The 24982-nt window shown below is 42.3% G+C and overlaps 3 protein-coding genes across 6 annotated transcripts in view; 2 read left to right on the forward strand and 1 right to left on the reverse strand.

Annotated features, from left to right (window-relative positions):
• The window catches only part of LOC117973000 (transmembrane protein 131-like), a 72660-nt gene extending 69813 nt beyond the window's left edge, over positions 1-2847 (forward strand). The window contains exons 38-41 of the mRNA XM_059030385.1: positions 80-167; positions 451-554; positions 1068-1231; positions 1832-2847. Of these exons, the coding sequence (XP_058886368.1) occupies positions 80-167; positions 451-554; positions 1068-1231; positions 1832-2092 (617 nt within the window). The 3' untranslated portion in view covers positions 2093-2847. The remainder of the gene's footprint in view (positions 1-79; positions 168-450; positions 555-1067; positions 1232-1831) is intronic.
• A 1508-nt stretch (positions 2848-4355) lies between these two features.
• Positions 4356-11345, reverse strand: LOC117405524 (pyrimidine-specific ribonucleoside hydrolase RihA-like). Its single transcript, XM_034923458.2, has 6 exons — positions 11255-11345; positions 9160-9355; positions 7640-7822; positions 6928-7039; positions 6503-6639; positions 4356-4974 (listed from the first exon to the last, which is right to left on the reverse strand). The coding sequence occupies exons 2-6, from the start codon at positions 9340-9342 to the stop codon at positions 4621-4623; spliced, it is 969 nt and encodes a 322-aa protein (XP_034779349.2). The 5' UTR covers positions 9343-9355; positions 11255-11345; the 3' UTR covers positions 4356-4620.
• A 1802-nt stretch (positions 11346-13147) lies between these two features.
• On the forward strand, positions 13148-23256 carry LOC117406199 (basic immunoglobulin-like variable motif-containing protein). 4 transcript variants are annotated; one of them, XM_059030389.1, is made up of 11 exons: positions 13148-13339; positions 14975-15440; positions 15549-15678; positions 17907-18002; positions 18234-18338; positions 18446-18540; positions 19015-19147; positions 20566-20649; positions 21109-21205; positions 21571-22773; positions 22920-23256. In XM_059030389.1, exons 2-10 carry the CDS (start codon positions 14984-14986, stop codon positions 21865-21867), a joined length of 1494 nt encoding a protein of 497 aa, XP_058886372.1. In that variant the 5' UTR covers positions 13148-13339; positions 14975-14983; the 3' UTR covers positions 21868-22773; positions 22920-23256. The 4 variants fall into 4 exon arrangements, with proteins under 4 accessions (XP_058886372.1, XP_058886369.1, XP_058886371.1 ...); XM_059030386.1 differs by having other exon boundaries at positions 13149-13339; positions 14893-15440; XM_059030388.1 differs by lacking the exon at positions 13148-13339 and adding an exon at positions 13429-13538 and having other exon boundaries at positions 14893-15440.
• Positions 23257-24982: the final 1726 nt, after the last annotated feature.

The following is a 24982-nucleotide window of genomic DNA, read 5'->3' on the forward strand; positions in this document are numbered from 1 at the left end:
GTGCTGCGAGTCTTTTAAAACCAGCATGTTTAGTGGACTGGGATTTCTTTCTTTTAAACTGTCTGCAATGTGTTTGCAGGGGGCAGCGGTCCCTCCAAGGGTTCATCCAGCAAGAGAGACACCGCTGGCAGTATGAACATTCCCTTTGAGAGTGATGGTTCTGACAGGTAAGAGAAACTACAGCCAGCCCTGGATCCTGGGATCTGCCTCCATTGTCTTAGACAGGCAGTACCATCCTACAGTTTGTACTATGCTTTGTGGGAGGCGGTGAGACTTAACATCTTGTTAATGGAATAGGAATCCAATGTGCACCAAGCTGTGTGCTTTGTATCCAGATCGGATCACACATTTGCCTCACCCTGTTGAAGTCTGTGAACAGTGTGTTTATTGTGACTTCATATTTGTATTTGATTGTTTCTTGAATAATATATTTTACATTGTTTGAAATAGTTCTGCTTTATGGAGTCCCGTCGGCAACCCCAACAGCCCAAACAACTTTGCACTGAACTCTTTCTCAGCTTTCGGATCCAGCAACTCCTTCAACCTCACTGGAGGTGAGCTTTGGGGCTTATACTGGGAGGTAGAAGGGGTGCATGTAGGGTTAAGAACAATAAAGAAATAATAATAATTGGTAGTTCATTGATGCAGTCTCTGTGATCCTGTGTTTAGTCTGCATTACGACGCTCTGTGACCCTGTGTTTAGTCTGCATTACGACGCTCTGTGAGCCTGTGTGGTCCAGTGGTTAAAGAAAAGGTCCCTGGTTCAAATCCCACCTCAGCCACTGACTCATTGTGTGACCCTGATCAAGTCACTTAACCTCCTTGTGCTCCGTCTTTCGGGTGAGACGTAATTGTAAGTGACTCTGCAGCTGATGCATAGTTCACACACCCTAGCATCTGTAAGTCGCCTTGGATAAAGGCGCCTGCTAAATAAACAAATAATAATAATAATAATAATAATAATAATCTGTGAGCCTGTGTTTAGTCTACATTACGACGCTCTGTGATCCTGTGTTTTTAGTCTGCATTACGATTCTGTAAACCTGTGTGTATTTGTTTTTACTCAGAGGTGTTTAGTGGTATTGGGTTTCCCAAGCCCTACAGCAGTCCAGAAGCACAGCAGACCTGGCTTGGATACCCCATGCCTGTGGCCTCCATATGGGACCCTCCAGCCAGTGATCCTCTGCCTGCCTGGCCGCCCAGCTCGGGCTCCTCCACAGCCCCCACAGCAGTAAGCCTGCCTCCTTCAAGAACGTTACTATTGTATACAGCATCCAGGGAGGGACATGAGGCTCCCATTGCATAGCACTGTGATCCATGCCTGCATTTACTATGAGTTGAATAACACTCACCAGAGGTACACACCTATACACACTGGGACTGATCAAGCTCAAAGTGAAACCTGGATTGGGTGAAACTGCTCTGCAATAAGAGTATTATTTCCATCCCACATGAAGTCTTGGCTTTTGGTTTGACCTCCTGACTCCATGTTCAGAGAACACTCAGCAGCTGTGAAATTATTGAAAAACAAGAGTGTTGGATGAACACATTTTTTACAAATGGAAAACCATGACTGACCTCTGAAATTACAGACACGTTACAGCAGTATAATACAGTCAGTAGCATTCACTGTTCAAGAATGTATCCCTGTTTAAAATTCTACCAACACACAAAACTCATGCTTTGATTCATTTTTGTTTGTTTGTTTTTTTTTGGGGGGAGGAGTTCTATTTCTTGCTAAAATACAGTGTGGTCTTCTAATAATCTTGTTGTCCTAGTATTACAATATTTAGCTGTTGTAAAACTCTATTTAAATGTGTTTGCTTTGCAGTCAGTCCTTGGCAATGGCAGCACCCTCTGGTCTTCAAGCACTCCATTCAGCCGCTCCATCTGGTCCACGAGTGTGGAAAGTGGCCTTCCCTTCTCCACTCCTCCTCCTGAGCCCATCGGAAGCAACAGTGCTGCCCCACCCTTGAACCCCGACATGGGCAGGACCTACAACCCCTGGAGCATGTGGCGCCCCACACTGGGCCGGAGGAGCTCCGAACCTTGGCCCAACAACGCCAGCTCTGCCCCTGACAGCGGAGACTAGGGGCTCGCACTCTGCCCCTCGCTTTAAAACAAGCCACGCAAATTCAACACCTTCTTTATTTTAAATGCACAATTTCTTCGCTATAACAAATAACTATTAATGCTTCCTGCCAGAAAATGACGGCTCCAAACTGGCTTCGATAGCCCCTCCAGTCTAACCGTTCTGGTGATGAAATAAACGTTTACTGTTGTTAGTACTTCAACAGATGAGGCTTGTTCTTTTCACTCATTTTTAAATGTAACTTTAGCAACCCAAACTTAAAAAATTCACAAAACTTAATTATTAAAAATAATAATAATAATGATGTGGCCCTTATAGGGATGTTCTGTACATGTTAACATTTCCCTTTTAAAATGAATTATGATTTTTTCTGGTCATTTTTAAGGGGGGAGAGTGGAGTATTAGAATGTGTTCTTGAAACAAGCACTTTGTGTAAAGTTAAACAATTCAGAGAGGGTCTTGGTTTAAGGGTTGCAGTGATGTGTTTGGCATGGTGGCTCTGGATTTGAAGCTGTTAATGGGTTCTGGATAGCGTGGTTGTTAAGAGTTATCAGGCTGGCGGATTGGCCATGTTACCAGTCTTTGTCTTCGCGTGCTTGGGGCTTTGTGTCTCTGCTGCCTCGGGGCATTTTAACAGTTTGCACTGAAGTCCTCCTGGACCTCTTGAAGGGCTCAAGGGGTTGGGTGGATTTCTCATTAAAAGGACAACTCTGGGTTGTACTTTTTAAATTAAATAAATGTTTTCAAAAAAAGTTTTCCTCTTTTAATTGTTAAATTTCCTATTTATAGTACAAGTAAGGCTGTGTTTTTCACGGTTATCACAGATTTCACAATTTAAGTACATTGTACCCATTGTGTCTAATATATAGTTAGTTCCCTGTTCAAATTCCCATTTCCCATATTTTTATCACTTAAATAAATACAGCAAACATTTGCCTTACTGACACACTCCCTGTGACACTGCATTAGGAACCTGGCAGCCGGTTCGGTGTGCTTCCTGAATGACACACTCCCTGTGACACTGCATTAGGAACCTGGCAGCCGGTTCGGTGTGCTTCCTGAATGACACACTCCCTGTGACACTGCATTAGGAACCTGGCAGCCGGTTCGGTGTGCTTCCTGAATGACACACTCCCTGTGACACTGCATTAGGAACCTGGCAGCCGGTTCGGTGTGCTTCCTGATTGACACACTCCCTGTGACACTGCACTAGGAACCTGGCAGCCGGTTCGGTGTGCTTCCTGAATGACACACTCCCTGTGACACTGCATTAGGAACCTGGCAGCCGGTTCGGTGTGCTTCCTGAATGACACACTCCCTGTGACACTGCATTAGGAACCTGGCAGCCGGTTCGGTGTGCTTCCTGAATGACACACTCCCTGTGACACTGCATTAGGAACCTGGCAGCCGGTTCGGTGTGCTTCCTGAATGACACACTCCCTGTGACACTGCATTAGGAACCTGGCAGCCGGTTCGGTGTGCTTCCAGTAAATGATTGAACACACACTGCATAGAGCAGCACAATTTCTTTCAAATGTCTTCAAGGAAAAAGACACTAGCTGCATCAAAGATGTGAAATATGTCTGCTAAAGATTGCTCTGTCCGGTACAAGGGGACATTTCATGTGTTATTTATCTATTTGTTTTCACTTTTGATAATTCACAGATGGTGAAAATAGAATGTCTTTTAAAATATTCTCCAATTTAGCATGTAGTTTTTCAGGTAAGCATTTAAATATGCAACATTATCTTTTTTCTATTTTTATACATGTTTAATCGTGAAATACCTTGAAATAATTATTTTTAGGTATTTTTTTTTTAATGTGAACAAAAATACAGCCCTAATCGTAAGTAGCAGCTTCCTTGTAGTGCTGAACCTCGGTGTTCATGGTTTGGAAACGTTTAGAACATTGTGTGTGTTTGAAGTCAGCTGACCTGAAGAGTGGAAACTCTTTAAGGACTCTGTTAAAGATGTGGTTCTGTCTTCTGATTTTAGTAAGAGATTGGTCTCTATCCTTAACCTTGTGGCTGTTGAATGAAGTATCAGTGAAAGTGCTGAAGCTGCATTCAGATCCATGGCCTATCAGACCCACCTGGTGTTGTAATGGCAGAGTCCCACCTGAACAGCCAGCTTTTACAGCACTGACTCGGTCCATGTGTCTGAGGATTCACTGAACTAACACTGATTCCAGTGAGTCTTACCTCAGAGGTGTTGCCATGGTTTCAGAGGTCTCATTTTGATGAAACACACACACACGTTATGGTAAAGGAGAATCTGATTTTATTTAACGGTTTTGTGTTGTGCAGGGTGTCCTGGGTGGTGATTCAGCAGCTCTGCTTTATTTAAAGGTACAGTAATGCTTTGTGTTGTGCAGGGTGTCCTGGGTGTTGATTCAGCAGCTCTGCTTTATTTAAAGGTAGAGTAATGCTTTGTGTTGTGCAGGGTGTCCTGGGTGGTGATTCAGCAGCTCTGCTTTATTTAAAGGTACAGTAATGCTTTGTGTTGTGCAGGGTGTCCTGGGTGGTGATTCAGCAGCTCTGCTTTAAAGCAGCCGTGAGCAGCTGTGTGAACTTGTTCATGTCCCACTCCTTCATGAGGAAGGCCTTGTGCTTCTTGTTCAGGGTGTGACTGGGATCCAGGATCATCATGCCTCTGGTAAGTTCTCCTCGCAGCTCCACACTGACAGAGCACTCAATGCTCCCGCTCATTACACTGCTGTCTATAGCGGCTGCCATGGCATACGAGTCGTAGGACACAAAGCCAGCTCCGAACAGCACATCCTTTCTGGATGTGGCTCTGGAATAGGCCCTGCACTTAGACGTGATCCTCTTCATAAAGGCAGCCTTGTCACCGTCCTGGCTCACCCATTCATCAAAGAATTCCTGTGTGTGAAACATTGTCACCAAAGTTTAACATTGCACAGGATTCTGTGTTCAGCTAAAGATCATTCTGCAGGTTCATTTTCAATGCTGTACCCATCCCACCCGAACCCCCGGCACTCTGGTTTCTGTGTTCATCTGAAGATCATTCTGCAGGTTCATTTTCACTGACATGCTGTACCCATCCCACCTGAACCCCCGGCACTCTGGTTTCTGTGTTCATCTGAAGATCATTCTGCAGGTTCATTTTCAATGCTGTACCCATCCCACCTGAACCCCCGGCACTCTGGTTTCTGTGTTCATTTTCAATGCTGTACCTATCCCACCTGAACCCCTGGCACTCTGGTTTCTGTGTTCATCTGAAGATCATTCTGCAGGTTCATTTTCAATGCTGTACCTATCCCACCTGAACCCCCGACACTCTGGTTTCTGTGTTCATTTTCAATGCTGTACCCATCCCACCTGAACCCACGGCACTCTGGTTTCTGTGGTGAAGGAGCAGGCACTACTCTTCCCAGATGTGACCATGTCCTGCATTTTTATTACAAACATCTGGGTTATTCATGGAAGACATCGTCACATCTTAGCTGAAGAGCTGCTGTTAATGAAGCCAGGTTTCAAGTACACCCTACATAAGGAACCTGTAGACAAGCTTCAAGTGATCACTTTTTATTGTCCCAATCTAAAATGAATTTGCAGTATTGTTGCATTTCTGGGTGCTAACCTTGGATACTCCAATTGTTAGATGTTGCATAGAGTCCAGTGTACAGCACTGTGGCCAAACCACAGGAACAATATACTGTGAATGGGGCTCAGAGGTGAAGTAAGAGGCACCAGGTCTCAAGGATATAGCTGTGAATGGGGCTCAGAGGTCTCGGGATGTAGCTGTGGTTAATATACTGTGAATGGGGCTCAGAGGTCTCGGGATGTAGCTGTGTTTAAAATACTGTGAATGGGGCTCAGAGGTCTCGGGATGTAGCTGTGTTTAATATACTGTGAATGGGGCTCAGAGGTCTCGGGATGTAGCTGTGGTTAATATACTGTGAATGGGGCTCAGAGGTCTCGGGATGTAGCTGTGTTTCCATTGAGCACATTGTGATCAGTAGTGTGTTGCAGTGATTGTCTGCCCCTCCCTTTGGAAGCTGTCGGCTGGTGTCCGCCCCTCTCTCTGGAATCTGTCAGCTGGTGTCCTCCCCTCCCTCTGGAAGCTGTTGGCTGGTGTCCGTCCCTCCCTTTGAAAGCTGTCAGCTGGAATAGTTTTGTGGGTGCAGGTACAGGAGTGCACTGGGCTCAGAACAGGAAAACGCTGCGCTGCAGACCCATACACAGACTGGAGTTCCCATAAGAGGGGAGGGACAATGGCACTGACTTATTTAATCTGGTTTTGTTTGTGTTAGGAGGTGGGGTAAAGCAGGAAAGTTAGCTCATATTATCAGAGCTTTGCAAATGATCCGACTTGTACAAGAAATGCTTTGGTCAGATATGAGTTGTTAGTGTGTGTGTGTCAGCATAATAGGAAGTGCCCACTTACCCATGGCAACTTGTTACGACAAGTGAAGTCCCAGCTGGCAATGTACATAGGGCAGGAAAACTCATTGAGAACGACATGAGCAGCTTCCGGGTCCATCACGAAATTGAACTCTCCGCAGACAGTCCTGTTCCCTTTACCTGCAGAGCAATCCCTGCGTTACACACAGCCACTGTAACTCTACCTGCAGAGCAATCTCTGCGTTACACACAGCCTCTGTAACTATACCTGCAGAGCAATCCCTGCGTTACACACAGCATCTCTAACTCTACCTGCAGAGCAAGCCCTGCGTTACACACAGCATCTCTAACTCTACCTGCAGAGCAATCCCTGCGTTACACACAGCCTCTGTAACTCTACCTGCAGAGCAATCCCTGCGTTACACACAGCATCTCCTAACTCTACCTGCAGAGCAATGTATTCCTTACCTTCCATGTTCCCTCCCATAATATACAGGTCCTTGAGTTTCTGAGGGAAAGTTGGGTCCATTCGTACAGCAAGGGCCAGGTTAGTCAAGGGACCGACAGCAACTAGAGAAACCTGCAGGGTGCAGTGTATTATAATAGGTATGCTAAGTGCATAAGAGAAGCTGGCCTCTCTGCTGTCATCCAGGCTCTGTAGTAATAAACGATCACCACAAGAGGTCCCACTGCATTTCCCAGTATTGAATAGTGTCTCCAGGTATTTGTTTTGGCTTTCATCACAGGGTTCAAATTCTGACACAGGAGTTAGTTTCTTATGTAAAAAAAGTCCTGGAGTATAGTTTTGGATATTATAAGGTGTTTATGGGTTTAGTCAAAGACAGCATAAGTGTGTTTCTTTTTGCACGATAGTCAGTGCTGCTGTGTTTAAAAATGGGATGTTTGGATATCGGTTTGCTCATGGAAGCAAACAAGCTGTTGTGCTGTTCTGTAAATGCCAGTGTGTGTCTCGGAGTGTGTGTGAGAGTGTGTCTCAGAGCGAGTGAGGGTGTGAGAGTGGCTCAGAGTGTTTGAGTGAGAGTGTGTGTTTATTTCATTGTATTTCTGCTATGCTTACAGCCACTTGCTGTCTGTCCTTGTATCAGCAACCTTGTCAATAAGCTACTTGACCCTGGATAAACACACACAGGTTGAAGTTGATGATCTTGGCAGCTCCTACCTGGCCCTCGTGCTCACACACTATTCTGATCAGGGCGCTGACTGCATGCTCTTTCTGCACACACTCCGTCCCTGTGTCTGTCTCATCTGGAGCGTCGCCTAGTCCGTCTGTCCCGAAGTGATCGACGGGAAGGCTTTCTCGAGTTCCTACGAGTGAGGAGGCTGCTCCACGAAACACAGGAATCTAACAGAGACATTCACATCCATCAGTCACAAATCACACAGGAACCTAATGGACATTCACATCCATCAGTCACAAATCACAAGGGAATCTAACGGAGACATTCACATCATTGACAATGGATCATTTTTTAATGGATCATTTGACAAAGTCCCGCATAAAAGATTAATTCTCAAACTGAACACAGTAGGGATTAAAGGAAATGCATGCACATGGATTAGGGAACAGTTAACATGCAGAAAACAGAAAGTACTGATTAGAGGAGAAACCTCAACATGGAGCGAGGTAACCAGTGGTGTACCACAGGGCTCAGTATTAGGTCCTCTGCTATTCCTAATCTACATTAATGATTTAGATTCTGGTACAGTAAGCAAACTTGTTAAATTTGCAGACGACACAAAAATAGGAAGAGTGGCAAACACTATTGCAGCAGCAAAGGTCATTCAAGACAGCATTCAGAACTGGGCTGACCCATGGCAAATGACATTTAATGGAGAAAAGTGTAAGGTACTGCACGCTGACAATAAACATGTGCATCATAAATATCCTATGGGAGATACTAAAATTGAAGAAGGAATCTATGAAAAAGACCTAGGACTTTATGTTGACTCAAATGTCTTCATCTAGACAATGTGGAGAAGCTATAAAAAAGGCCAAGATGATGCTCAGATATATTGTGAAAAGTGTTGAATTTAAATCAAGGGAAGTAATGTTAAAACTTTACAATGAATTAGTAAGACCTCATCTAGAATATTGTTTTCAGTTCTGGTCACCTCGTTACAAAAAGGATATTGCTGCTTTAGAAAAAGTGCAAAGAAGAGCGATCAGAATTATCCTGGGTTTAAAAGGCATGTCCTATGCAGACAGGCTCAAAGAATTGAATCTATTCAGTCTTGAACAAAGAAGACTATGCGGTGATCTGATTCAAGCATTCAGAATCCTAAAAGGTATAGATAATGTTAACCCAGGGGACTTTTTCGACCTGAAAAAAGAAACAAGGACCAGGGGTCACAAATGGAGATTAGATAAAGGGGCATTCAGAACAGAAAATAGGAGGTACTTTTTTACACAGATAATTACGAGGGTCTGGAACCAACTCCCCAGTAATGTTGTTGAAGCTGACACCCTGGGATCCTTCAAGAAGCTGCTTGATGAGATTCTGGGGTCAATAAGCTACTAACAACCAAACGAGCAAGATGGGCCGAATGGCCCCCTCTCGTTTGTAAACTTTCTTATGTTCCAAGGCAACAATCAGGCTCTGTGGAACAAACTGATAAAGTATAGCAGGTATAGATAAAGAACAGTATAACATTGACTTCTAAGTGAACATCCACACTTGCCTCCGTCCTGTTGCACACTCTCAGGACCCTGAGTGTATTTCTGCACACGTTCTCGATGGGTGCGTTCCCAAAGCAGCAGGACACCCCCAGCACCAGAACCTGGGGGGCAGCCAGGGCCATCATTAATGCCTGAGCATCATCCACACCACAGTCTACATCCACCAGCAGCAGCTTCTTGGCCATTTCAACAGATCTGCTGCAAAACAAGTCCAAATACAGCCAAGGCAAGTGAACCCACAATACAAGTAACATTCAGAAATACAGCCAAGGGAACTCACAATACAAGTACCATTTAAGAATACAGCCAAGGCAAGGGAACTCACAATACAAGTAACATTCAGAAATACAGCCAAGGGAACCCACAATACAAGTAACATTAAGAAATACAGCCAAGGGAACCCACAATACAAGTAACATTAAAAAATACAGCCAAGGCAAGGGAACTCACAATACAAGTAACATTAAAAAATACAGCCAAGGCAAGGGAACTCACAATACAAGTAACATTAAGAAATACAGCCAAGGCAAGGGAACTCACAATACAAGTAACATTAAGAAATACAGCCAAGGCAAGGGAACCCACAATACAAGTAACATTAAGAAATACAGCCAAGGCAAGGGAACTCACAATACAAGTAACATTAAGAAATACAGCGAAGGCAAGGGAACTCACAATACAAGTAACATTAAGAAATACAGCCAAGGCAAGTGAACTCACAATACAAGTAACATTAAGAAATACAGCCAAGGCAAGGGAACCCACAATACAAGTAACATTAAGAAATACAGCCAAGGCAAGGGAACTCACAATACAAGTAACATTAAGAAATACAGCCAAGGCAAGGGAACTCACAATACAAGTAACATTAAGAAATACAGCCAAGACAAGGGAACTCACAATACAAGTAACATTAAGAAATACAGCCAAGACAAGGGAACTCACAATACAAGTAACATTAAGAAATACAGCCAAGGCAAGTGAACTCACAATACAAGTAACATTAAGAAATACAGCCAAGGCAAGGGAACCCACAATACAAGTAACATTAAGAAATACAGCGAAGGCAAGGGAACCCACAATACAAGTAACATTAAGAAATACAGCGAAGGCAAGGGAACTCACAATACAAGTAACATTAAGAAATACAGCCAAGGCAAGTGAACTCACAATACAAGTAACATTAAGAAATACAGCCAAGGCAAGGGAACCCACAATACAAGTAACATTAAGAAATACAGCCAAGGCAAGGGAACTCACAATACAAGTAACATTAAGAAATACAGCCAAGGCAAGGGAACTCACAATACAAGTAACATTAAGAAATACAGCGAAGGCAAGGGAACCCACAATACAAGTAACATTAAGAAATACAGCCAAGGCAAGGAAACTCACAATACAAGTAACATTAATAAATACAGCCAAGGCAAGGGAACCCACAATACAAGTAACATTAAGAAATACAGCCAAGGCAAGGGAACTCACAATACAAGTAACATTAAGAAATACAGCCAAGGCAAGGGAACCCACAATACAAGTAACATTAAGAAATACAGCCAAGGCAAGGGAACTCACAATACAAGTAACATTAAGAAATACAGCCAAGGCAAGGGAACTCACAATACAAGTAACATTAAGAAATACAGCCAAGGCAAGGGAACTCACAATACAAGTAACATTAAGAAATACAGCCAAGGCAAGGGAACTCACAATACAAGTAACATTAAGAAATACAGTGAAGGCAAGGGAACCCACAATACAAGTAACATTAAGAAATACAGCGAAGGCAAGGGAACTCACAATACAAGTAACATTAAGAAATACAGCCAAGGCAAGGGAACTCACAATACAAGTAACATTAAGAAATACAGCCAAGGCAAGGGAACTCACAATACAAGTAACATTAAGAAATACAGCCAAGGCAAGGGAACTCACAATACAAGTAACATTAAGAAATACAGCCAAGGCAAGGGAACCCACAATACAAGTAACATTAAGAAATACAGCCAAGGCAAGGGAACTCACAATACAAGTAACATTAAGAAATACAGCCAAGGCAAGGGAACTCACAATACAAGTAACATTAAGAAATATTACCTTGTGTAACAGTGGCGCTTGATTGCCTCTTGCTTCTGCAGTCACTTGTTGCTCTTTGAAATAGTTCAGGTGGTTTTGGCAGTGGCTCAGTTCTTGGTAATAATAATTAACGGTAAAGCAATGATGTTGGTTAGCTTCAGTCTCAAAGTTTAAACCGGGATGTTGAAGGTTGAAGATTAGGTCTTTGTAGGAAGGCAGTTGCCACATGATCCATAACCAGATGTGATATAAACATGGCAAAGATCATTTTCCCCCTTTGACAGTTTGCCCCAAATGTAGGAGGTGCTGTTTCAGAGAAAAGTCTGTCAAATATGCTGTCCTTACAAAGGTAACAGAAAATTCTCCTGTCAGGTCACTGCACTCTGATTGGCTATCATATTATTGTTAATAAAACAATGAATAATCCTCTTCCTACACCAAAACCCTAACCTTAAGGTCAGTATCCTACACTGTAGTCATTACACATCTAAAGTAGTTAATGTTTGGCAGTGAAAAGCATTTTTGTTAGGTGCTCACTTCCTCAGTTGTCCTGACAGGAACATTTTGTGGTACCTTTGTGAAAAGAACATAAGAAAGTTTACAAACGAGAGGAGGCCATTCAGCCCATCTTGCTCGTTTGGTTGTTAGTAGCTTATTGATCCCAGATCAAGCAGCTTCTTGAAGGATCCCAGTGTGTCAGCTTCAACAACATTACTGGGGAGTTGGTTCCAGACTCCCACGATTCTTTGTGTAAACAAAAGTGCCTCCTATTTTCTGTTCAGAATGCCCCTTTATCTGATCTCCATTTGTGACCCCTGATCCTTGTTTCTTTTTTCAGGTCGAAAAAGTCCCCTGGGTCGACATTGTCTATACCTTTTAGGATTCTGAATGCTTGAATCAGATCACCGCATAGTCTTTTTTGTTCAAGACTGAATAGATTCAATTCTTTTAGCCTGTCTGCATACGACATGCCTTTTAAACCCGGGATAATTCTGGTCGCTCTTCTTTGCACTCTTTCTAGAGCAGCAATATCTTTTTTGGAGCAAGGTGACCAGAACTGAACACAATATTCTAGACGAGGTCTTATTAATGCATTGTAAAGTTTTAACATTACTTCCCTTGATTTAAATATAACACTTTTCACTATATATCTGAGCATCTTGTTGGCCCTTTTTGTAGCTTCCCCACATTGTCTAGATGAAGACATTTCTGAGTCAACATAAACTCCTAGGTCCTTTTCATAGATTCCTTCTTCAATTTCAATATCTCCCATATGATATTTAAAATGCACATTTTTATTGCCTGCGTGCAGTACTTTAAACTTTTATGTCTGCACTGTTCTGAATGCTGTCTAGATCATTTTGAATGACCTTTGCTGCTACAGCAGTGTTTGCCAATTGAACAAATTTGCTTACTATACCAGAATCTAAATCATTCATGTTTCGGTAAGTAATAATTAACTACCCTCCAAACTTGCAGTGAACTCAAAATCGGCCTAAGAACCTCCTGTTTGTGGTGTTGTGCTTTATTGCGCAGATACTGGTACACCTGGGGTCCCTGTTGGAAACACTGGTACTTGAGAGAAAAGTTTGAAAACCACTGGTTTAAAGGCAGTAAGACGAATTAAAAAAATCACTGACTTACGAGGTTTTTTCATTTTCTCGTAATGCTAGTATTAGCTGAGGCCATCATTTCTATATTAATCTTCGTCTCCATAGAAACATGCTGCTGCATCATTTATAAAAGTATTCAACGCTTACTGTCTGGAAGTTAAACTCCTCCTCTTCAGACCTCACCATCATTTCGTGGGGGTTTACGTGTATATAAATTCATCTACATTTCATTTCAGTTACGCTAGTCTACAACAACATGATCATTTTTGCATTTAAACCAAGATTTAAAGCAACACACATACAACGTTTTATCGTTTTGATCCAATATTTTAAAATCTTCGATTTCAATGCTAGTTACGTTTCCCTTGCTTTGGCAGAGTGGTACAGTCGGTGCTGCAGCTGAGCAGGAAGATGGTGAATTCAAAGGTTCGGGTGCATTAAGAAATGTTCAGCTTCTCGTTTCCTGTTTAACTTGTTTATACGACGCTGTGAGGTATGAATGTATTTGACATCGTTTTCTGGTATATAGTGCCGAATGAAGGGCTGGTGTGGCTTTATTATAAAGTGCGCAGGCGCTGTGTGTGGAGTTGTGTTTCGTGCCTGTAATGGCAGGTCATTTGTTAATCCAAACAGACGCGCTCTGAAAAGCAGGGGTTTATAATACCAGCGCAGAATGGCATATTATTATGATGGTAATGTGTTCAATAATGGTTTTTATTGATGATTTAATGCTTCGCTAAATTGTGTTATGGTTTTGGTTCTTTATAGGTACATCATGTTTTTATTCTAAATGAATGACTGGCCTAAAACTGACCAATTTCTTTTTCGGGTGGTGATGATAATAATTCACTTGAGTTTGACTGGTCTTTATAGCCCCATTTTCCACGCCATCAATCACAGATAGTATATAAGCTGTCATGTTTAAGTAGGCTGTATCTGTTCTGAGCGCTCCGCACATTATCCAGGTGAATAGCGTTAACGGTAACTCTGCGAAAAAAATGCACCAAATAGGGAACATTACAGCAAAGTGTGGTACCGACCATACAAAGGTGTACAAAACTAGGTATGTATGCCAATCTTTCAAAGCTTAATGACATGATCTGGAAAGACCAGTAAAGGGTGTTTGAAGTATGGCGTTTATGTCACTGTTCTGTTGTTTAGGTGGGATGTTGCATGCTAGATTATTATAAACTGTAAAACAGCTACACTCCAAACTAGTGGGTCTTCCGTGATAAAATAAAGAAGCACAAGAGACACTGCCCAACTTTGAACTGTTAATATATTATGCGTGCGTCCTGTTCTGTGACTAATGAATCTGTAGCAGTGGTACCGCACTCAGACCAGATCGTTTTGGTGTCCTCGGAGTGCGTCCACCTCACTTACTGTTAGCTGAACTGCTAATTTCTTCTAAAAGTACTAAGTATATCACGTGGAAAATAAATAACATATAGGCGGCATACAATTATAATTTCTATAATAAAGCCAAAGCATTTCTCATTAAGAAACACAGCAGCCCCCCTCCACTCTGTACTGATCTTAGTTCCCAGCCCTTTCACGATAAACTGGGCACATAAATCAGGTGTTTTGCCAGTTGTTTTGTTGCTCTGACGGCAGGTAAAACTTGGGTGTCTGTCTGCAAACAAAAACCGAGTCTCATATCAATCATCTACATTGATGTAAACGAATACAATACCTATATACTGTAGCCAGCAATGCCTGGTTTCCTATATATGGAGTAGAGGGCACAGAAGGGTATTTAACTATTGTGCTGTGTTATTATTTTCACAATTATAATCAATTTAATGAACAGCCTTTTGATTCATTGTAAATATAATATTCATATAAAAAAACACGACTTTAAATACAAACTCATGTCTACTTTGACTGTCTTACTGTATTTGACACTCAGACTAGTTATGTGTCTGACATTTACCCTAAAACCTTAGCTTGAAATACCAGACTTGGGTGAACAGTATTTCTGTTGTAATGTGCTTTCATTGGTGCTGTATATATCTGACATGGAATAGTTTTTTTTTTCTTTTCCAGATTCAGCCGGTGGTGTTCTGTTGCGTGGCTGGGTTTGAAAAATCCCCTTAATAGCCGACTCTTCTCTCATCTCCCATCCCAGCTTCATTCAATGCCTAACACTGCAGGAAGTCCAGCCGCAGATCTTTCAGGCAGCGGTGGCCAGGCTGCTGTGGAGACGCCCCGGAGCAGAGATGGGGGGGAACACGGCTTGCTCGGTTCTTTGAGCCGAGGTGCTTCGGCTGCACCTGGAGGATCAAGCAACGAAGGACAGCGTCCGCTGACCTGCCCAGTGACACACTCCCAGGAACAGTTTTACACTGTGTGTTCAGACTACGCCTTGGTGAACCAGGCTGCGTGTCTCTATCACTCCTCTGAACACTCAGCCCCTGCAGCCTCACTCGTACAGTCACTCGCTGAGGGCCAGGATCACAGCAGCTCCAGTATGACTTGTGAGGGGGACTCTGCTATGGAAGCCGTGTCTGCCAGTCACACAAAGCCTGTGCTAGCGTGGGAGATCGACACCACAGACTTTGATGCTGTTTTAATAAGAATGAAAAGCTGGACAGGTGAGTCTGAACACAGTCTAAGAAATGGGCTACAACTGTGCTCTGTATCAGTGCATTCTATTCTGTGAGGTTTCATTGGATTATAAAGAGCTCCTTCATTTTCTACAGGCAACCTGAAGAAGACCGGCTCCAGGAAGATAAAGGCCTCTGATAAGCACAGTCGAAACTTACAAGAGTTTCCCCAGCAGGCAACACTGGAAGAAGTGAAACAGAGAAAAGTACTGGATCAAAGAAGATGGTGGGTTTATTATCTAAAAGAAAGTAATGGCTTGGCTTGCAAAGACAAACACGCATGCAAGCCCATGTGTCTCTTTGAACACCCATCCAGTATTATAGCAGTAATTGCAATATTTGCACATTTATATATATATATCTAAAGAAAAAAGAGAAAAGGATATTTCAGGTACTTAAAAAGGTAGAATAACTGATTACAAATCAATTATCAGGACGTTTCGGACTACAAGTCCTTCATCGGCTGAATACAAAAAACAAAACAGTGCTTTAAGAAGTTGATATAAACCGATGAAGGACTTGTAGTCCGAAACGTCCTGATAATTGATTTGTAATCAATTATTCTACCTTTTTAAGTACCTGAAATATCCTTTTCTTTTTTCTTTTATATATATATATATATATATATATATATATATATATATATATATATATATACAGACGTGCTCAAATTTGTTGGTACCTCTCCACAAAAAACAAAGAATGCACCATTTTCTCTGAAATAACATGAAACTGACAAAAGTAATTGGCATCCACCATTGTTTATTCCATATTTAATAGAAATCAGACTTTGCTTTTGATTTTTTATTCAACATAATATTGTAAATAAGAAAACAAATGAAAATGGCATGGACAAAAATGATGGGACCGCTAACCTAATATTTTGTTGCACAACCTTTAGAGGCAATCACTGCAATCAAACGTTTTCTGTAGCTCTCAATGAGACTTCTGCACCTGTTAACAGGTAATTTGGCCCACCTGAGCAAACTGCTCCAGCTGTCTCAGGTTTGATGGGTGCCTTCTCCAGACTGCAAGTTTCAGCTCTTTCCATAGATGTTCGATAGGATTCAGATCAGGACTCATAGAAGGCCACTTCAGAATAGTCCAATGTTTTGTTCTTATCCATTCTTGGGTGCTTTTAGCTGTGTGTTTTGGGTCATTATCCTGTTGGAGGACCCATGACCTGCGACTGAGACAGAGCTTTCTGACACTGGGCAGTACGTTTCGCTCCAGAATGCCTTGATAGTCTTGAGATTTCATTGTGCCCTGCACAGATTCAAGGCACCCTGTGCCAGACGCAGCAAAGCAGCCCCAAAACATAACCAAGCCTCCTCCATGTTTCACTGTAGGTATGGTGTTCTTTTCTTTGAAAGCTTCATTTTTTCGTCTGTGAACATAGAGCTGATGTGACTTCCCAAAAAGCTCCAGTTTTGACTCATCTGTCCAAAGGACATTCTCCCAGAAGGATTGTGGCTTGTCAATATGCATTTTAGCAAATTCCAGTCTGGCTTTTTTATGTTTTTCTTTCAAAAGTGGAGTCCTCCTGGGTCTTCTTCCATGGAGCCCACTTTCCCTCAAAAAGCGACGGATGGTGCGATCAGAAACTGACGTACCTTCACCTTGGAGTTCAGCTTGTATCTCTTTGGCAGTTATCCTTGGCTCTTTTTCTACCATTCGCACTATCATTCTGTTCAATCTGGGGTCGATTTTCCTCTTGCGGCCGCACCCAAGGAGGTTGGCTACAGTTCCATGAACCTTAAACTTCTTAATAATATTTGCAATTGTTGTCACAGGAACATCAAGCTGCTTGGAGATGGTCTTGTAGCCTTTACCTTTACTATGCTTGTCTTTTATTTTCTTTCTGATCTCCTCAGACAACTCTCTCCTTTCCTTTCTCTGGTCCATGTTCAGTGTGGTGCACACAATGATACCAAACAGCACAGTGACTACTTTTCTCCATTTAAATAGGCTGAATGACTGATTACAATATTGGAGACATGTGTGATACTAATTAAAGAAACTAATTAGTTTGAAATATCACTAATATCTATCCAATTATTTATTATCTTTTCTAAGGGGTACCAACAAATGTGTCCAGGCCATTTTAGAATATCTTTGTAGAATAAGCAATAATTCATCTCTTTTCACAGCTTCTTTGCTTTATTCTATGACATACCAAAGACATGCAAGTATACATGATAAAATAGCTTTTAATTTCATCACTTTTCAGGAGGAATGAAGCATTATTTCAATGAGCTGTAAGGGTACCAACAAATTTGAGCACGTCTGTGTATATATATATATATATATATATATATATATATATATATATATATATATATAAATGTGATGTCTTGTAACAATTGTAAGTCGCCCTGGATAAGGGTGTCTGCTAAGAAATAAATAATAATTATATATAGATGTTTAATGTTCTTTTGAATATTTTGCACTCAGGTATTGCATCAGTCGTCCCCAGTACAAGACTTCCTGTGGAATTTCCTCTTTGGTGTCGTGCTGGAATTTCTTGTACAGCACACTTGGGGCAGGGAGGTAAGAATAATGCCACAATGAATTCTCTGTTGAATACAGAGCCCTGAATGTTTAAGCAGCAGTGTTTTCTAGCCAGTGTGAATGTCTCCACATGGCTGCAACTGACTTGTTGATCAGGTGGGACAATGCAGGGGATTCCTTTTCTTCAGTGTTAAGTAATGAACTCTCAAGCAGTGTGTGCAAACTGATCTGAAGCAGCAGTCTTTCAACTTGTTCAAATGTATTTTTTAGTCTCCCGCCAATCACCCAAGAGGAGGCGTTGCTTATTTTGGGCTTCCAGCCACCCTTTGAAGAAATCAAGTTTGGTCCCTTCACTGGAAATGCAACACTAATGCGGTGGGTTGAGCTGCTTACTCTATCCAATCCAATCCTATTGAAAACAATTACAAATGCTAATCTGAAGTTCTAAAAGAGGCTTTTCTAAAACAATGTTGTGTTAACAGGTGGTTCAGACAAATCAATGATAACTTTCGTGTTCGAGGATGTTCATATATTTTATACAAACCGCATGGGAAAAACAGAACCGCTGGGGAAACGGGTAAGTCTATGAGTACAAGTCACTAATTCTCATGCTGTCAGACATTCAGATAGCTGTATATTTTACAGAATGGCTTGCACATCATAACATATTGAGAACAATGAACTGCTGATTAGGTATTATGTTTGAAAATACTGTACATGTACAATTTACTTTAAACATGGTGAAACCACATTATCACAATGTGTGAGTTATCTTATGCTCGTAGTTTCTGATGCACTCAATTAAACTGGCAACAAACTGTCTCCACACCACACTACTTACAATTTGCAAGGCTAGTTAGGGTTTCACCCATAACTAATAAATGCTCAATAGTGCTAAATCTAGAAATACTAAAGAAACTGAATCCAGTGACCAGAGGCTTCTCTTCACATTAAGACAGTTGAATAATGCTGTATATTAAATTGCTTGGTTGAGTGTGGGCATGTTACCCCTCTCACTGCAGTGTAATAACGCAAGTCTTTCTGTGTGTAGCTGAAGGAGCTTTACTGAAATTAACCCGAGGACTACAAGACGATTCGATGGCTTATATCTACCACTGTCAGAATCACTACTTCTGTCCAGTGGGATTTGAAGCAACCCCGTTGAAAGCTGCTAAAGCATACAGGTAGGATCTGCCCGTCCTCTCTGTTCAGTATCACACCTGTGCAGTTTCAATGAAAGGCTTCCTTTCAGTGCACACTGGCTGTGGATCCTCTCTAGTGCAGTTTCAATGAAAGCCTTACTTTCAGTACACACTGGCTGTGAATCCTCTCTGTGCAGTTTCAATGAAAGCCTTCCTTTCAGTGCACACTGGCTGTGAATCCTCTCTGTGCAGTTTCAATGAAAGCCTTCCTTTCAGTGCACACTGGCTGTGGATCCTCTCTGTGCAGTTTCAATGAAAGCCTTCCTTTCAGTGCACACTGGCTGTGGATCCTCTCTGTGCAGTTTCAATGAAAGGCTTCCTTTCAGTACACACTGGCTGTGGATCCTCTCTGTGCAGTTTCAATGAAAGCCTTCCTTTCAGTGCACACTGGCTGTGGATCCTCTCTGTGCAGTTTCAATGAAAGCCTTCCTTTCAGTGCACACTGGCTGTGGATCCTCTCTGTGCAGTTTCAATGAAAGGCTTCCTTTCAGTACACACTGGCTGTGGATCCTCTCTGTGCAGTTTCAATGAAAGCCTTCCTTTCAGTGCACACTGGCTGTGGATCCTCTCTGTGCAGTTTCAATGAAAGCCTTCCTTTCAGTGCACACTGGCTGTGGATCCTCTCTGTTCAGTTTCAATGAAAGCCTTCCTTTCAGTGCACACTTGCTGTGAATCCTCTCTGTGCAGTTTCAATGAAAGCTTTCCTTTCAGTGCACACTTGCTGTGGACGTGTTGTTTATAAATAGGGCCATGCTTCAGTATTCATTTCAGTAGTGCACAGAATCCTGTTGTATTTGTCTCCTTTTAGAGTAACATCTGTATCTGATCAAACTGGATCTTTTCATTGAAACATGAAGAAACTGCGCAATTCATCACTGAGTGCAGTGACAGGCCACCTCCGCCCAGCCACACAGTCATCTGTTCAGAAACCAAGAATGATAAAAACACTTGAAATTGATCAGCACATACATTGAAAAGTATACATATGTATTGCAGTGTTTTGTGTGCTCCTCGGAAAACCCTGTATAAATACAGTATTAGCAGAGTGCAGGAAACCCAAACCAATGAAATCTGAAGTACCCGGCCAGTGTTTTAGACCCACTTGTGTGCTGTGTAGCCTCCTGCCACTTTCATATCCAAACAGGCTGGGTTCATTGCTTCATCCTTGAAGACCACATTGCATTCTGTGAGCACCTGGACCTGAACATGTTTTTCAAGTGCAGCCTGCACTGCTGAATGCACCTTCCAAGACAAGAATGCAGCCCTTTTAATTTCACTACAACACAGAACGCATGGGACACCAGTTGAGATGTGAGAGAGCAGGGCTTATACCTGATGCCTACTTAAACAACCGGCTACTGGAATTCAGTTGTGACCTCAGTCTCTTTGTCTTTGTGTAGGGGTCCCCTCCCACATAAGGACGTGGAGCACTGGATACTTATTGGAGAGCCAAGCAGGAAACATCCAGCCATACACTGCAAAAAGTACGTTGATGTGTTTTTATATAGCTTTAAAAACCCACTGTAATCCCCATTCACCCCCCTAAAGCCCTGGTGAGGGTGACTGCCATGTGGAGAATTATTCTAAGAGTTCTAGGTTGACTGGAACCCATATTTTTTTAAACCTCATTGTTTTTTTTAAACTCCCTATTATTCTTTTAGTTAATACCAACTTCCACATTTTTTGAACATGTTACCATATCAAAGGTGTCATGACTCCCCAGTAATGTTGTTGAAGCTGACACCCTGGGATCCTTCAAGAAGCTGCTTGATGAGATTCAGGGATCAATAAGCTACTAACAACCAAACGAGCAAGATGGGCTGAATGGCCTCCTCTCGTTTGTAAACGTTCTTATGTTTTTATGACACGATGCATGTTTTATTCTTCCTCACATGTACTGGAGTCTAGTTTGATCCTATTTTGTGATTTGAATGTGTTTTCAGGTGGGCAGACATAGTGACAGATCTCAGTACACAGAATCCAGAATATCTTGACATTCGTCACACAGAGAGGGGTTTACAATACCGAAAAACAAAGAAGGTACGTTTTCTTCAAATCCGCAAAACTTCAGTTAACCAGAAGGAATCCTATACATATACTGTAGTTTAATGTAGCAATGCCTGCCGCTTGTCCATACACCTGTACAGCAGCAGGGTGTAATATCTATTAAAGAACACATTCATTTTCTGTATGAAAACAATGCAAAAATGTACTTGCTTTTTCCCTAATTCTCATAATCACAAAACTATTTACATTTTGGCTGCTGCATTAACTATACTTTATGAATATTGACATGTATTTTCTTGATGGTGTTTGTCTGTTTATTGATATTCTCCACTGGATGAATATAAAAGCTAGATGTCTGGTAAGTGGATGAAAGCTTTCATACATTTGACTTGTAACAGGTGGGAGGTAACCTGCACTGTCTCCTAGCATTCCAAAGAGTAAACTGGCAAAGACTGGGCCCCTGGGCATTAAACTGTGAAAACCTTGGGCATGAAGTTCATCAGCAGGTCTCTGCTCGCAGCGGGGCAGGCGTCTCGGACAGCAGGGAAGACGACAGTTCCGTCAAACACCACGGATGCTTGGGAAGGACACTTAGTGGAGGCTTTCAAAAGGAATGGAAGAGATTCTCCAACACCTCCGAATGCAGGAGCGCTGGAGCCCCGGAGAGTGAAAGGGACGGAGAGCCTGCTGATTAAAACAGGACTGTATGCAAAGAACAAGCTGTGCGCCCTGCACTGGAACACAGACCCAGGTACAAATATAAACTGCAGAACTGAAATGTACTGTGAGAACACCTCCTCCCAGGGTGGGAGTTTCTGTTTTCCTCTCACTTCATGGGAGGGTGAAAAAAAAAAAAATGGGGTGGAATGACAGTTTTTGCTAATGTAACAGTGTGGAGAACACCATTGCTGTGCGGGTGGGGTGGGGTGACAGTTTTTGCTAATGTAACAGTGTGGAGAACACCATTGCTGTGCGGGTGGGGTGGAGTGACAGTTTTTGCTAATGTAACAGTGTGGAGAACACCATTGCTGTGCGGGTGGGGTGGAATGACAGTTTTTGCTAATGTAACAGTGTGGAGAACACCATTGCTGTGCGGGTGGGGTGGGGTGGGGTGACAGTTTTTGCTAATGTAACAGTGTGGAGAACACCATTGCTGTGCGGGTGGGGTGGGGTGGGGTGGAATGACAGTTCTTGCTAATGTAACAGTGTGGAGAACACCATTGCTGTGCGGGTGGGGTGGAATGACAGTTTTTGCTAATGTAACAGTGTGAAGAACACCATTGCGGTGCGGGTGGTGTGGAATGACAGTTTTTGCTAATGTAACAGTGTGGAGAACACCATTGCTGTGCGGGTGGGGTGGGGTGGGGTGACAGTTTTTGCTAATGTAACAGTGTGGAGAACACCATTGCTGTGCGGGTGGGGTGGGGTGGGGTGACAGTTCTTGCTAATGTAACAGTGTGGAGAACACCATTGCTGTGCGGGTGGGGTGGAATGACAGTTTTTGCTAATGTAACAGTGTGAAGAACACCATTGCTGTGCGGGTGGTGTGGAATGACAGTTTTTGCTAATGTAACAGTGTGGAGAACACCATTGCTGTGCGGGTGGGGTGGGGTGGGGTGGAATGACAGTTCTTGCTAATGTAATAGTGTGGAGAACACCATTGCTGTGCGGGTGGGGTGGGGTGGAATGACAGTTTTTGCTAATGTAACAGTGTGAAGAACACCATTGCTGTGCGGGTGGGGTGCAGGTGGGGTGGAATGACAGTTTTTGCTAATGTAACAGTGTGGAGAACACCATTGCTGTGCGGGTGGGGTGGAATGACAGTTTTTGCTAATGTAACAGTGTGGAGAACACCATTGCTGTGCGGGTGGGGTGGAATGACAGTTTTTGCTAATGTAACAGTGTGGAGAACACCATTGCTATGCAGGTGGAGTGACATTATTTGCCAAAGAGAGCTTTGACTAGAAGACACTGACGTAACAATCCAGGGCTGTATGACAGTGGAACTGGGGATTCTCTAGGACAGATGGACCAAGCTGACTGTTTTCACCTAGAACTTCAATAAAACAGCTGCATCAACACCACTTTCGTGTGTGTGGGCTTATCAAACTACAAAAACAATGGTATACTGATGTGTGATTGTCAAGTTACAGGTGTACCAGTACTGCAACTGATGGTAAAGCACATAACGTTTCTGCTGTCTTTCTTTCTATAAAAGGGCAAGCCCAGGGCTGTGTGAGGCTGGATTCACTAAGATTGAATCGTATGAGATGAATACAGCAAGTGCTGAATTGTGAAGGTGGTGTGTACGTTGAAATCTGTTTTTGTGACGTACAAACGATGACTGCATGATTGCTTACATCTAAATAATATATATATATATGGTATATACATGAGCTTGTATGTGAAATTGTACTGCCTTGCGGTGGCAGCCACTGTAATGAAGTCATTATTCTTTCTATTCAGTTTGTGTTTAGACAGCAAGTGAGGTTTTTTTTTTATATCAGTGTTGGTATATATTTTATTCACATCATTGAAATCACACAAAGTATTAGTTCAGTGTTTCTGTCTCGTATTCAGTTAACATGGCCCCTCACACTGCAGGGTCCTCTTGACTGTTACTGTGATCATGCAGCCGATGTTTTAGCTCTGCAATGTCTGAAGGGGTAATTCCACAACAGCCACCTGTCGATAAACAGAAATGGTGCGATTGTTTAAAAGAGTTTGTATCAATTGAACATGTGCAGCACCTATTGATACTGTGTGTGCTTACCACAGTCATGTTACAGTAATGTTGAAGGGGGGTGGGGGGAAACCTGCTATTTTCTGAAACACTGGATTCTAATAACTAATATTTGACTGTTTAAATTTTGAAGTCCTATTTAAATGTCATGCAGGATTATCACTAATCAGGGTCTGTAAAGCAGCTGTATGAGGTTCAGGTCAAACTGAAAGAGCTGAAAAAATGAAATAAAGTTTTGGCTTCCGTTGTTTTCAGCAGAAGCTTATGAAGACGCTGGCTGAAACGTTTGTCTAATCTTTTACATCTGCAAAAAACAGAAGACTTACCGATCCATTTAGCTCCCAGTTCTTCCCAGTCCAAGCTGAAGTCTGCAAGTGAACTTTTATTCAGGACAGGGGCTGTTTAATCTGTGGAAATGAGATATGGAAAAAGCTGGGATGTCAGTGGAGTATCTCAAATCTTTCAATGTCACAGACATGAACATCTATATGGGTAATATTGCCTTCTAGATATATGGAACTGGCTTAATGCTACAATATTTTAATAATGTAAGTAGAGTCATATGGATTAAACAGTACATCACAACACATATCTGTATCACTATAACATATTCCAATCTAATCTTCAGGGCTACCTCGTGGGTTATTCACTGTAACGTATTCCAATCTAATCTTCAGGGCTACCTCGTGGGTTATTCACTGTAACGTATTCCAATCTAATCTTCAGGGCTACCTTGTAGGTTATTCACTGTAACATATTCCGATCTAATCTTCAGGGCTACCTCGTAGGTTATTCACTGTAACATATTCCAATCTAATCTTCAGAGTTGGGGTTGGGGTTAGGGTTTAGGGATAGGGTTTAGGGTTTAGGGTTAGGGGTTAGGAGTTGGAGTTGGAGTTGGGATCGGAGTTGGAGTTGGAGTTGGAGTTAGAATCAGGGTTAAGGATAGGGTTAGGGTTAGGGTTTAGGGTAGGGTTTAGGGACGGTTAGGTTTAGGGTTTAGGGTTAGGGGTTTGGAGTTGGAGTTGGAATCAGGGTTAAGGTTAGGGTTTAGGGTTAGGGGTTGG

This window comes from Acipenser ruthenus, chromosome 9, assembly GCF_902713425.1.
Source record: "Acipenser ruthenus chromosome 9, fAciRut3.2 maternal haplotype, whole genome shotgun sequence".
In the NCBI taxonomy this organism is placed as follows: domain Eukaryota; kingdom Metazoa; phylum Chordata; class Actinopteri; order Acipenseriformes; family Acipenseridae; genus Acipenser; species Acipenser ruthenus.

Excerpts from the sequence above, each read along its gene's own strand:
- LOC117406199 (XM_059030386.1), top strand. The coding sequence starts at position 13,194 with ATGCTAGTTACGTTTCCCTTGCTTTGGCAGAGTGGTACAGTCGGTGCT. Across the intron at positions 15,679-17,906 it reads GTACTGGATCAAAGAAGATG|GTATTGCATCAGTCGTCCCC; the intron begins GTGGGTTTATTA and ends TTTTGCACTCAG. Across the intron at positions 18,541-19,014 it reads CAGAACCGCTGGGGAAACGG|CTGAAGGAGCTTTACTGAAA; the intron begins GTAAGTCTATGA and ends TTCTGTGTGTAG.
- LOC117405524 (XM_034923458.2), bottom strand. The coding sequence starts at position 9,342 with ATGGCCAAGAAGCTGCTGCTGGTGGATGTAGACTGTGGTGTGGATGAT. Across the intron at positions 6,640-6,927 it reads TATGGGAGGGAACATGGAAG|GTAAAGGGAACAGGACTGTC; the intron begins GTAAGGAATACA and ends ATTGCTCTGCAG. Across the intron at positions 4,975-6,502 it reads GTCGTAACAAGTTGCCATGG|GAATTCTTTGATGAATGGGT; the intron begins GTAAGTGGGCAC and ends TTTCACACACAG.